Source organism: Venustampulla echinocandica (genome assembly GCF_003357145.1).
Source record: "Venustampulla echinocandica strain BP 5553 chromosome Unknown scaffold_16, whole genome shotgun sequence".
Taxonomy (NCBI): domain Eukaryota; kingdom Fungi; phylum Ascomycota; class Leotiomycetes; order Helotiales; family Pleuroascaceae; genus Venustampulla; species Venustampulla echinocandica.
Genome location: NW_022474221.1, coordinates 21,660 through 33,689, shown reverse-complemented (window position 1 = coordinate 33,689; position 12,030 = coordinate 21,660). Strand labels below are relative to the sequence as shown.

General features: G+C 48.6%; 3 protein-coding genes across 3 annotated transcripts; 1 reads left to right on the top strand and 2 right to left on the bottom strand.

Moving 5' to 3' along the window:
- Positions 1-1,517: 1,517 nt before the first annotated feature.
- Positions 1,518-3,685, top strand: BP5553_10523 (MFS general substrate transporter; the record flags this gene model as incomplete). The annotated part of the gene is made up of 4 exons (XM_032019146.1): positions 1,518-1,521; positions 1,580-2,080; positions 2,206-2,295; positions 2,346-3,685. The coding sequence occupies 4 exons, from the start codon at positions 1,518-1,520 to the stop codon at positions 3,683-3,685; spliced, it is 1,935 nt and encodes a 644-aa protein (XP_031864586.1).
- Positions 3,686-6,053: 2,368 nt separating this feature from the next.
- Positions 6,054-6,749, bottom strand: BP5553_10522 (uncharacterized protein; the record flags this gene model as incomplete). Its single annotated transcript, XM_032019145.1, has 4 exons — positions 6,054-6,390; positions 6,443-6,583; positions 6,641-6,673; positions 6,724-6,749. The coding sequence occupies 4 exons, from the start codon at positions 6,747-6,749 to the stop codon at positions 6,054-6,056; spliced, it is 537 nt and encodes a 178-aa protein (XP_031864585.1).
- A 2,560-nt stretch (positions 6,750-9,309) lies between these two features.
- On the bottom strand, positions 9,310-11,058 carry BP5553_10521 (uncharacterized protein; the record flags this gene model as incomplete). The annotated part of the gene is made up of 2 exons (XM_032019144.1): positions 9,310-10,013; positions 10,074-11,058. 2 exons carry the CDS (start codon positions 11,056-11,058, stop codon positions 9,310-9,312), a joined length of 1,689 nt encoding a protein of 562 aa, XP_031864584.1.
- Between the last annotated feature and the right edge of the window lie 972 nt (positions 11,059-12,030).

Below are 12,030 nucleotides of genomic sequence, written 5' to 3'. Positions count from 1 at the left end.
CCCGTCGTGGTCGTCCCGGCGCCGGCCGGGGGGAGAAGCTGGGATCGACGGGGAATAAGGGAATAAGAAGGTGGCCAAGGGAAGATGTACTCTGTAGGGCCTCGGGACGAGAATAATTGACGATACTGCACATACTGGTACAGTACAGAGTACCGCACAGAGTACAGTGCAGTCGGAATCCAAGGTTCTGGTGGCGTGCGCTCAGCGTTGCGGCCAGGAGCATCCTTGATGGCGCCGAGCGCCCCCCCGCTGTCCCCCGCTGTCCCCCTCGATCCTCACAGGGAGCAAAAAGGGAAATACTCTTCGTACAGGGCTCCGGGCTCCAATCCCTCTCGGTAGAGTCGTAGTCGCCGGTTGATATCGCGCTGTTGCTACAGTAGTAGACTCTGCTGCAGGCCCTCCAGAACGTGGTTTGCAGCGAATCCATGCGACAGGGACACTACGGGCCAGTAACTACGGAGCAAGAGCATGCAGATGTGCTACTGGCTGCTTCATCATTAATTTGTGCATCGTCCAAATTGCCGGTGCTGGAGGGTGATACTCGAGCGCTGCTGTTCAATATACGAAAACACGGGGTTATTATTCCCAAGAGATCACCCGCCACCAGCTTCCTGCTTATCGCCCTGCTCGTTTTCGTGGCCCGCCTATCATATCAGCTATAACTTTGTACACGGCTGGCGTTCATCAAAATGCCGTTCAAATCAGAATACGCCCGTTGATGATGCTGTGTTTCTATACGACACACGTCGCAGGTATGGCGGAATAATGTGGTCTATCAATCAATCAATGTCTCGCTCTATGCGAAAGCGCACCCCACGGCATCGCATCGCATCGCGACGCAGACGGGCAGGGAGCCCGCTGTCCAGCAGGAGCTTGAGCACGAGACGAGGACCATCCAACTGTGCCGCTGGCTCTTGCGTTAGAATGAAGGGCAATTGAATACGAGGAGACCGTTGGGATATTGAATTTCTTCTTATTTATGGCGATTTATGCACACCTTCCAGATAAGAGCTTTCTGAGCTTTTGAAGCCAACGCCACGTCCCTTGGCCCCGTTAACGACCTTCCTATTGCAGATCCCTATCTTATTCGGGACCGCCCGAGTTCTCTAACAAACTTATCTCGTCGGCTCCCTGACTGCCCTGATTTCCCTTACTACCCGGCCAGCACCGGTCGAAGTCAGCCGCAGGGTCGTGACAAGTCCTGGGCCATGGACCTGTTAATCCTGTTGTCGTGATAGCGGCCCCCCCGCAAAGCAACAACCTTGAACCACCTGCTGCTCCATTTATCCAACTGCTTATTTGGGGATGTTGCTCCGAGACTGATCTGCAATGATAGTGATAATGGGTAAAACGGCCTCCCCAGGGCGGCATGAGGGTCGCACCTTCCAAAGCTTCCATGCGACCCGGGGTTGTGCATGCTGTTGAAAATCACTTAAAACTGCTTCCCCGGCACCGTCTGTACGCTCCATGCGCTGTCCTGTTTTCCTTTCCATCCAGGGTCTCAGAACTCAGCAACGATGAGTAAGTTTCTGTGTCCGAGCCTCATCTTTCAAGGACGCCTACTAATGATCTCCTTTAGCGCAAGAAAACAAAACGGCTGATGCCCAAATCATGCTTGGGGCGGATGCCCACTTGGACATGGACCGTAAAGGTTCAATGGTCGAGACGGATCCAGCGGCCAGAGCAAATATCGACGAAGACTACGTGAACCGGCCCACCGAGGAAGAGCGTACCACTCTCCGCAGAATCCCGGGTAGCCTCCCAGCGGTTGCCTATGTCATTTGCGCCGTCGAGTTTGCGGAACGAGCATCTTACTATGGAGTCCAGCCATTGTTCGCCAACTATGTCAACCGAAAGATGCCCACTGGTGGTAACGGCTACGGCGCCCCTCCAGCGGGCAGTGAACTTCCCGCTGGAGCTCTGGGCATGGGGACTGTGAAGGCCACCTCCGTATCTCAATCCTTCTCTATGTTGGCATATACTCTACCCTTGGTATTTGGGTGGCTTGCCGACACGAAAACCGGACGCTTCAAGATGATTTGCTACGGTGTTGGTGTTTGTGGTGTTGCACACGTTATCAGTAAGTGTTCAGTCTTCTCAACCGCCATATGGCTGTGGCAGGCCCTCCCCCGCTACCTCGGTGTATTTTTTCTTGCCATGGCCCCTCGCATCTACCTATGGATGACTATGCTAACTGTAAGGCAGTGGTTGCCGCTGGTGCACCGTCTCTTCTGGCTAGTGGAAATGCGAAGATCCCATTCTTTCTCAGTGTATATATTCTGTCTGTTGGCGCTGGTAAGCTACGCCTTTGCTCTATTTGCATATGCCATATTAACGAAATATAGCCATGTTCAAGCCAAATATTTCTCCCACTCTGCTGGATCAGATGCAGTCTTCCAGGCCAGAAACTAAAGTTTTAAAAACCGGAGAGAAGGTCATTGTCGATCCCGAGCATACTGCCGAGAGGGCCATGCTGTGGTTCTACCTCCTCATTAACATTGGAGGCTTCATGAACGTTCCTACCACCTATACGGAGAAATACGTCGGGTGGTGGCTCTCGTTCTTACTTCCGCTGTTCCTTTATATGCCACTCTTACCCCTTCTCTGGTACCTCCGCAAGCGACTCATTCTCTACCCCCCAGGAGGAAGCGATCTCACGAATGTTTTCCGTGTCCTTGGAGTCTGCTTTAAACGTGGAGGCTTTTTGAGCATGTTCCGTCGCCGGAAGGGAAAAAGCTTTTTCGACCCTGCGAAGCCGTCCGTTATTGCTCAGTCTGGCCGTCCTCTGCACGTCCCTTGGAATGATGAATTCGTGAACGATGTCCGCCGCGCCTTCCAAGCAACCGGTATCTTTATGTTCTTCCCTATCCAGAACATCAATGACAATGGATTGGGCAATTCAGCAAACGCGCTCACTACGATGTTGAAGACCAAAGGTGTTCCTAACGACGTTATCGGCAACTTCAACTCGCTCTCTATTATCTTGATGGCCCCTGTCCTCAACTTCGGTCTTTATCCACTCCTTCGCAAATGGAAGATTCACTTCGGACCCGTAGCACGCATAACCTTCGGTCTCTCCATGGCTGCTGTCGCCGGCGCTGGATACGCTATTATCAACTACTACGCCTACAAACTCGGACCATGCGGTAACCATGGCACGACGGGCGAATGTGAGATTGGTGAGGGCGTTGCCGATATCACCATCTGGTGGATGGCAATTCCTTATGCTTTGGGAGGTATCTCTGAACTCTTCGTCAACGTCCCGGCTTATGGTATCGCATACTCCCGTGCACCTCCCAACATGCGAAGTCTTGTTTCTGCTATCAACTTGTTCAACTCCGCCATCGCCTATGCATTGGGTCTCGCTTTTGCCGGCCTCATCAAAGATCCTTATCTGACCTGGGATTTCGGTGCCCCAGCCATCATCGGGGTGGCCATCGCCATTGCCTTCTATTGGATCTACAGAGATATCGACAAAGAGGAATACACACTGTCCACCAATACGCAGTCGGTCGATCCAGCAGAGGGTAGCCATCTCAAGGTTCCACCACAGGCAGACCTCGATGCTAGCAGCGAGGGTGAGGCAACTAGTGACAAGCGCGATGTCGCGCCACTTCCTCCCTATGCGGTGGATGATGTTGGTGGCGAGAAGAGGCTCGAATCGGGCATTCAGGAGGTCAAGTAATGAGTCCCTAGTGCATTTCCCAGATGCGCCGTTGCTGCTAGATGGCTAGGGGCGGAAGTGTAGATAATTAATATTGATTGGAGCTACAAACGAGCCTATAATTTTAGCTGATCAATGATATAATTATGATCCTTATGTTTATCATTTCTGTGTCCTGCTAAGCTGTTCTTGATTTTTTGAGAGTGATATCTCATTCAATCTAATCGCCATGCTGTTTCTTCCAAGTGGGATATCATCTCCAAAGTCCATAATAATCATGAGGTCTCTCGAGCCTTCCTATTCATCTTCATACTTCGAGTTAAACGCTTCTTCTAACCCACGAACATTCTTCCCACCGATCTCCTAGGCGTAATTTCCACATGAATCTTAGGAGCTGGGTAGGAGTTAGAAAATAGCGATATTAAGCAATCACTGTACAAATACAAACACCCCTCTTTTGCCATCCACCTCCCTAACCGGACAACTACGAATCAAGTTCCTATCACCATCACCCTCATCTTTATCCTCATCTCCACCTTTATCACATCTACAATCGTCCAAGTTGGCAAAAGGTTTGTGTTGCTTGTAAAGGGCTGGCCACCGTAAAGTGTCGGAGCTGCGCTTCGATAGCGTTCTCCGCGTAGCAAAATCGACGTTGCTGCGGCGCCCGTTGTCAATGAGCGAGGCAGCCAAAGCAGTCGGCGAGTTTCCCCGATTGTATTGCCTAAGCTGCTCCTCCACGGACTTGTTTATGTTCTCGTTCCTTCGCCGAGTCTGTATGAACGAAGAAGACAGGTCCGGAAGGAAGGAGTTGCGTCCCAGATTTGAGGCAACGAGGTTTTCAGGTCTGGGAGAGCTATCTTCTAAAAGGGATTACGTGCCCCTCTAAACACTTCCCAAACCTTTATATCTTATTGTTGCCAAGGTTCGTGAAAAAGTTATGAGGTGAGAGCAGGAGTATAATCTCGACAGAAGCAGCAAGGATTATCAAGGGTGATTAGGAAATGTGCGCCTGTGTAAGGTTAGGCGGAATCCGGGTGGTTGATATCGGAAATCGCTTTGACATTGTGCTTCACCTTCACCTAACAGCATAAGTACATGTTTAGTATACCCATTTCAATGCTGTCTAAAGCTGAGTGGATGCAAACGAAGGTGGGGCATACCAATGGTGGACATGGCTCAAGTAGTTTGACTTAAGTATCCCAGTTGCCAAGGAAGCCTTGACTGGCTTAAGTTTGTTCGACTGAAGCTTTTGCCATTTGTGGAGCTCAATACTTCTAGAAGCAGGCTTAGTCTTCCGAGATATGGTATGTAGATTTGATAACTTTCGTGGAAGTAGATCCGAATAGTCACGTAAGGCGTAGTTGGCGGCCGAAGGGGAATAGGGAAAAGTGACCAAGAATCTTGAGTGAGAGGGCGAAGGTGAGCCAAAGGAGGGTAGCGCTGTGTTCTATGTTGTGTGCCAGGCCGCATCTACAACTTACTAAAAACACTTCTTTCCAAATCCTCGACGACGCATCCGCAGTTAGCATGCAAAATACCACTAGCCTCACTCAATTAAAACTAGCTGAAGGGATACCAAACATGTGGAATAGGTGGACTGATTAAGATCGCGAAGTATACATTTAGAATAGGAGTCAATAGCTGCTGCGCAGCTTTTCTAGCCAGCTCTTCTAGGTAAGCCTTGTCCTAACACCTAATGCAAACCCACAGCTTCCTAGCCCTCCAGAAACTCAGAAACCCAGAAAAGATAACGGGCTGGCAGATCACAGATTGCGCCAACCATTGCGTACAAGGCAACAAACCTTATCCCCGTTGTAAATTGCCCTGGGAGAAGGTTGAAAGGGGCAAGGAATGAGCAAGTCACCCATTTCGTGCATCAGCACTCTTGGCTAGTGCAAGTACTTTCACTGGTGTTGGTCCTGCTTATCAATAGCTGGTTCATAGACATACTGTTTCATGCACAAGTGCTAAGTTTTGTTTCCTTCCTCTGGGTAGATATTCGAATATCAATCGCTGCTTGAGCGCACAGTGCTGTTAACTCTGTGGCGCTCTCAAGATGCACAAGCCTTTCAGAATTCGAACTTTCCTTAGACATGGAGACCTGTTAACAGCTATACTATAGCACAGTTAGCCAAAAAGACGGATGCTGAAATATTCAATACTATAACAGGACAAATGCTTCGCTTCATCGACTTGAACGGCTAACGTCCGAACAACCTCATACTATCGATTTTCGAAAGGCAGCCAATTCATTCGAGCAAAATGACGTTCGGATATGGCAACGTTGTCAACATAAATCATTATTCTGGGAACTGAAAGACTAGAGTTGCCGGACAAACGAGTTCTTTTGAGGGGTTAATTATGGGGCATCACCCCGCAAGCAAATCTAAACTGAGGGCCACTCCCCCCGAAGGATGGGATCAATGCACTCCAGCCAAGGAGGCATGGAGCGATGCTCCATTGTTGGTGGTGGTGGTGGTGGTGGTGGAGAGCGGGAGCGAGAACGTCTTGGGGGCAGGCCAGGGCGGTTGGACTTGGGTCCAGCCCAGCCATCCCTTTCGTCCTCGTCGTCCTCTTCATCTTCTTCGTCCTTGGCCTCGGCCTCCTTCATTTCCTCATCATCGCCATCGTCGTCGTCGTCGGTGGTCTTCGCGACCGTCTTCCCCTTCCCCTTCCCCCTTCCCCCCTCCATCCCCTTATTTCCGGGCCTATAGTCGGCCTCGCTAAAATCATGCATGAGTATATGTCCCAGGTAATATTAACCAAATTTCTTACAAATTCTGTGTGACCGCAGCCCGAAGTCTAGCCGTCATCTCCTCCTTCTCCATCTCAGAAGCCGCCTTATAGGCGCTCCCCTCCTTTAAACCCCGCACAGCCCGGGACAGGCGCTGGTTGAGGGCAGTCCTCCTGTTGTCTCTGTAGAATATGAGTACAACCTTTGAATTACTGAAATTGGGTGGGTAATTGGCGTACCTGCTCGTGGACTTCTTGGCAGGCTTCTTGCCACTACAAACACAATTAGCTCCTGAATATCTCAAATTGGATAGGAGACTTACCCTGCGCGGTTCTTTTTGGGAGCCATTTCTGCTGTGTAACAGGTTAGCCTGTTATCTGAATCACGTAACTTGCGTGAGGCATTTACTGTAGGGAACGGGGTTAGCGATAAGGGGTGAATTTCGCACAAAGAATGAGATATTTACCTTTCGTATTAAGTACTAAGGTCTGAAGTCGGTTAGTAAGATCTAGAATCAAGAACTGTGAGGGGGAAATTTACAGATTTCGAATTTGCGAGGTGCTAGAGACGGGTCAGCTGAATAAATTTGGGGACGCAAATGTTTCAGCCAGGTTGAGTAACTTACTGGTCAAGATATGGGTCTGTTCTACATGTGTTAACATCATATCGTTAGGTTGTACATCACTCAATCTTTGTGGGTAACTTACTTGCGCAGGCTGTTATCTGGTGCACAGAACTAGTCAGCATTTGTCAACTCATCCACCACCCTGCACATCCAGCCGCGTGGGTGCTCTAGAGATGATAGGATACTATCTTACCTATAAATCGGTTAGCAACAGCTGACGGGATGGGGGTTGAAGTTTATGGCCTACCTCGAAATCTTGGGGATGCTAACGAAAAAAAGGAAGGGGAGGGAGAACGTTGAGAGAAATATATGCGTGTGGGAGCCATATCGGCGGCCTAGCTCGATTGGGCGGAGCATAGTCTGTCTGGCACGTTAGTTCATATTTCCTCCATCCAAAAGCTGTTATTATGCGGACACAATAACAAAACTATCACGACAATACCATTCTACAACGATAATTGGGCAAGAGTAACGCATATCACTTAATATCACTAGACGCAGGGAAGGATGGAAGCATTGGCATGAAAGGAGCCATGGTAGGAGCAGCCATCGGGCTGAACTACAGGTAATCTGATATCCAGCTCTCAGACAGAGGAAACGCCACAGTCATCAAGATGCGAAGGCTTAATTGACGTCTCAATCTGTGGCAGGTTTGCACTGTGGTGGGATTGGAGCAGCTTGGAGCAGCGGTTTGTGGCGGCCAAAGCAAGGCGTAGTAGGACGCTCCTGCAGCTTGACCTGCCCATGACTATGATCAGGAATGCTTAAGATCTCTTTTATAAGATGCAGCCAGTTTCTTTTGAAGAACCGGTATCAGCCTACTGTCTCCCTGCTAATAGAGCTCGCATCATCGTCAACATCATCGTCGATTGAATTGCGGCGCGTTGCTCGCAGATACCAATTTTAGGGTTTCCTTGGTAGGGCGTGAGAAGCTCTGCAAATAGGCTTTGGGTCGGGCGAAATAGCAGAGGTGACTTAGGTATTTGGTTGTTACTTCCCCCATAGTTACTATGTAGCGCTCTGCTGACAACATCGCTTCATCGCAACCTCTAGCTTCGAGGACCAATTTCCAACTTTGGACTTTTGGCAGAACGATCGACCGCCAAACCCAGAGCCAACATGAGTTGCGACCCTATCTTCCGATAAAGAGCAAGGCTGTGATTTGCAACATCAGACACCACACTACTCTCGATATACCAAACACTACACCAGCGAAAGCCGGTTACATATTGTTCTGGGGCCTCGACTGAGCCTAATTTAGCCTCTGCTGCCAAGTCAAGCCTCTGGCGATCTGGGAAAAGCCCCAAAGGCGTTAAACTGCACCCATTAACTGTATTGGAAGTGGAGCGAGTGGCAGCAAATAAGAATTGCAAGCCCAAAGACGTTCAAAGGCAAGCCCTGTCACCAGGACACATGGAGGATCTCAAAAGCACAAGCCATGAGACTGGCGAGCACATCTACACAGAAACCACACCACGATCTAGCAACAAGGCCTTCTTCCTCTGAAAAACAGCTCGGCTTCAAGAAACAACTCAAATACACATAAAAGAAAGTTCATGGGACCCTTTTATACTTAAGTGCGACACTTGCGCAAAAAAGCTATCCTCCATGGCAATCATTCAGATCTTCATCGTTCATGACATATGCACCTGAACTTACACTGATATCGGTAATAGCTTTGAATCATAACGTCGCCAGCCAGGTTTTCTTGCAACAGAATGAATACCCAAGACAAACAGCGTCAACTTGGCGATTGTCACGAATAGTTTGTTTACGAGAAGTCGTCCTTCAAACTTCAACTTACGAGTTCAGTGACAAGACGCGATATGGTCCGTGCGCCGATGTACGAGTTGATAAATGCGAATACGAATACGGATGGCTGCCCCTGAACAAGCTCATTACCCCTGAGATCACCTGGAGAGACACATTGAATCTGGCTAGGAAAACAGGTTAGGACAGGGGTATTGGTGCTATAGTAGTGGGCTTATCATTTTTGGGGATTGCAAACTTTTCACAGTGCACAGGGCCCCGGTGGTTACATCTGTTGAATATTAATCATTCTGGAGCGAAATTGTCCCACAAGATGACCGAAAGTGGCGGGAATATACACCCGACTCATGGGGATTAATTTTTGCTCATGGCACTTCAGGGATACCAGGGAGTCCTTTGTCTATTGATTTTATGCGTTATTTAGCAGGTTGTTTGAGGAGTTAAAGTCCACCCTATCCACGCAGTTTCTAGAGCATCAAGCAAATTGCAATGATGTTGATCCTGAGCTGAATCTCATCTGTATGTCTCCTCGATCTCCTTTTGATACAACCTAGTTGTCAACCTTCTGACCACCGTGCCTTTCCCAGCTCGTACAAGTGGCTTATCAGGAGAAGCCACAATGACCAGATTCCGAGCAACTCGCACATGCTCAGGGACCAGCGCATTTGCATCCACCACGGCCGGCCAGACGAGCTCAATCAGTTTCTCTGAAGCAATATCTGAACGCTTAGGTTCCAGCAATAACCCACAGGCCGTATACCCTTCCCCAAAAACCAAACAGCCCTTCAAGATAGGGTGACTCTGCAATCTAGTCTCGATATGTACTGGGTTTGCCTTCAAGCCATTGTGTAGGACAAGGATGTCATCCAACCTCGACTCAAATTTCCAGCAGTTCTCAAAACCAGTATCGGTACATTTCCTCATCAAATCCCTAGTTCGCCACTCCTTCTCTTCAGGGAAGAAATCAAACACGGGAGTGGTCCAAGCGAAATTTAGATCTGGATGTCGCCGCCAAACCACTTCATAGAGGCCTTCTTCTGCATCTACCAGCTCAAGATGGGGACCGATTTTGGGATGGAATTCCATATATGACCAATGGGATTTAGGCGGAATGAGCATGGGAATCATCATCGTCTCGGTGGAACCAAATATTTGCCAAAGACGAACATTGGGTAGGTTTTTAATTATCCATTCTCCTGTTGAGTGCCCCAGGGGTCCTACACTCATGGGTTAATTGAAACGGAGTCAAAGGCAAATTGCAATAGTACACTACTTACCTCCAAGCCAGTTGATATGCTCTAGGCTCCTGAGGTGCTCTATGATCTCCTCACCACGCTCTGCAAACACCGAATCGCACAAGCTAGGCACCAGTGCTGCACCACTCACTTCAGTAGTTTTGAAAATGTTAGATATAGTTTGACCATCCAACAATCTATCCGCTGGTGGGGCGATAACAGTGTATCTATGGAACAAAGCAGACACAGTAAAGGCCACCCCACTCAAGTGGTAAAAGTTCGTGCCAAGCAACAATGTCGTTCCCGGCCTGCACAAATCCAAAGAAGCTAGGGTTCGTCCATCCACAGGCGGAATGATATGCTCGCAGTCCATGCGCCGCATGAATGAATTGGTCAAGGTAATTGGCTTGGGATTCCCTGTTGAGCCTGATGTATGAAGTATTAGGAATACATCGTTCTTCGCTTCCTCCCATGATTTTGTATAGGGGTAAGGCATTGTTTTCTCTAAAGTTATCTCCTCCAAGCTTGGGATCTCGAAAAATTCTAAGCCACCCACAAACTCGGAGATTGAGTCTTTCTGTTCCCCAAATAGCCCGGAATAAAATACAATCTTGCAGTTCGTCCTCTCCAACAAAGACGCAGTATTCGTCGGCGCATTTCGGGGGCTGGGGATCAATAGAGGGTGTCCAGTCTTAATCGACGCACATTCCATGACCAAATAGCGGAAGTCTTGTGACCCAACATAAGCAATTGTCTGTCCTGTGACTGAATTGCTTTTGCCCAGAGTTCTATCAAGCCAGTGCGACATGAAGTTTATTGCGTTGGAAAGCTGGGAAGTGCTCAACGTGATGAAATCGATGGGCACCGAGGAATTCGCTCCAGGTTTAGGCATCATGCCCAAAATATAGTCCGGTTCCTCTGCGGCGAAGGTATCGACAACTTGGGGTAGTAACCTCTGGCCATATTTGATGGTAACATCATTTGTTTTGCGAAGCTTGGCGGGCCCATTTGCCATTGCCATTGCCATTATGTCGGATTTCTGTATTGGCCTGGCAGAAGATTTGTTTTTCTTCTCAAGAGTTCCTAGTCAGCCAACGAGCCATGGCACGGAATATTAGGTCAAAGAAACGGGAAAGGACCATTTAAATAAGTATAACACCCTATCGATGAAGGAAACGTTGTATAGAAGGAAGCGGCTATCCTTGACACGCGTCGTATTAGAAGAGCACTTATTTAGTAGTTGTATTTTGGCACTCGCAAGACTTCCCGAACCTCGTAAATGTCCCCTCGAGGGGCAAGATTGGATCTACCTAGTGCTTATTAGTCGTTATGTTTGTATGCTAGTTCAAGCATTTCACCGTTTACCCCGCTAGGATTGACCCAGTTCTGGTCTCAGTCATCCAACCACAGCCGCCGTATTTCCTGTCTGTGTTGTGGTCACCTCGCAATTACGGAGTACCCAAAGGTCAGCTCAGCAAAACCTATCAAGCACTGCTGAGGGCCACTAGTAAGTCGATGATCACTAATGTGGGCGATCACACGGAAATCTCGGGCCCTAACATCTATCGCATATTAATATGTGTTGTGTTAGTAACCTGTCGCGCATGAGCATGGGTTCAATATCCCAAAAGCGTCACTGAAGTGGCTGAACCTCGGTCATGATACAAAGTAAGTTATTTCCCTGTGATTTCCGAATAAAGCGCGACAACGTCCAATTTAATCAAGACAACGTCCATTTGATTCGAGAGGTCCACGTGCATTTAAGTTACCAAGAGGGTTAATTAGTAGCACGAATTAATGCGCACGATTACTATCGATTACGAAGTTCAGTAATCGATTGCTAGCATATGAGTGGGATCTGCAATACATACAGTTACACTTCCTCGCTTTAGTTGTAGCACAGATCCTGGTTCGCTCTTTCGCAACTGGGACTCCTCTGGATTTTGGAACGAATTTTGAAAGGAAGATGAATTTAATCGTACCCGATAGGCCACACGCA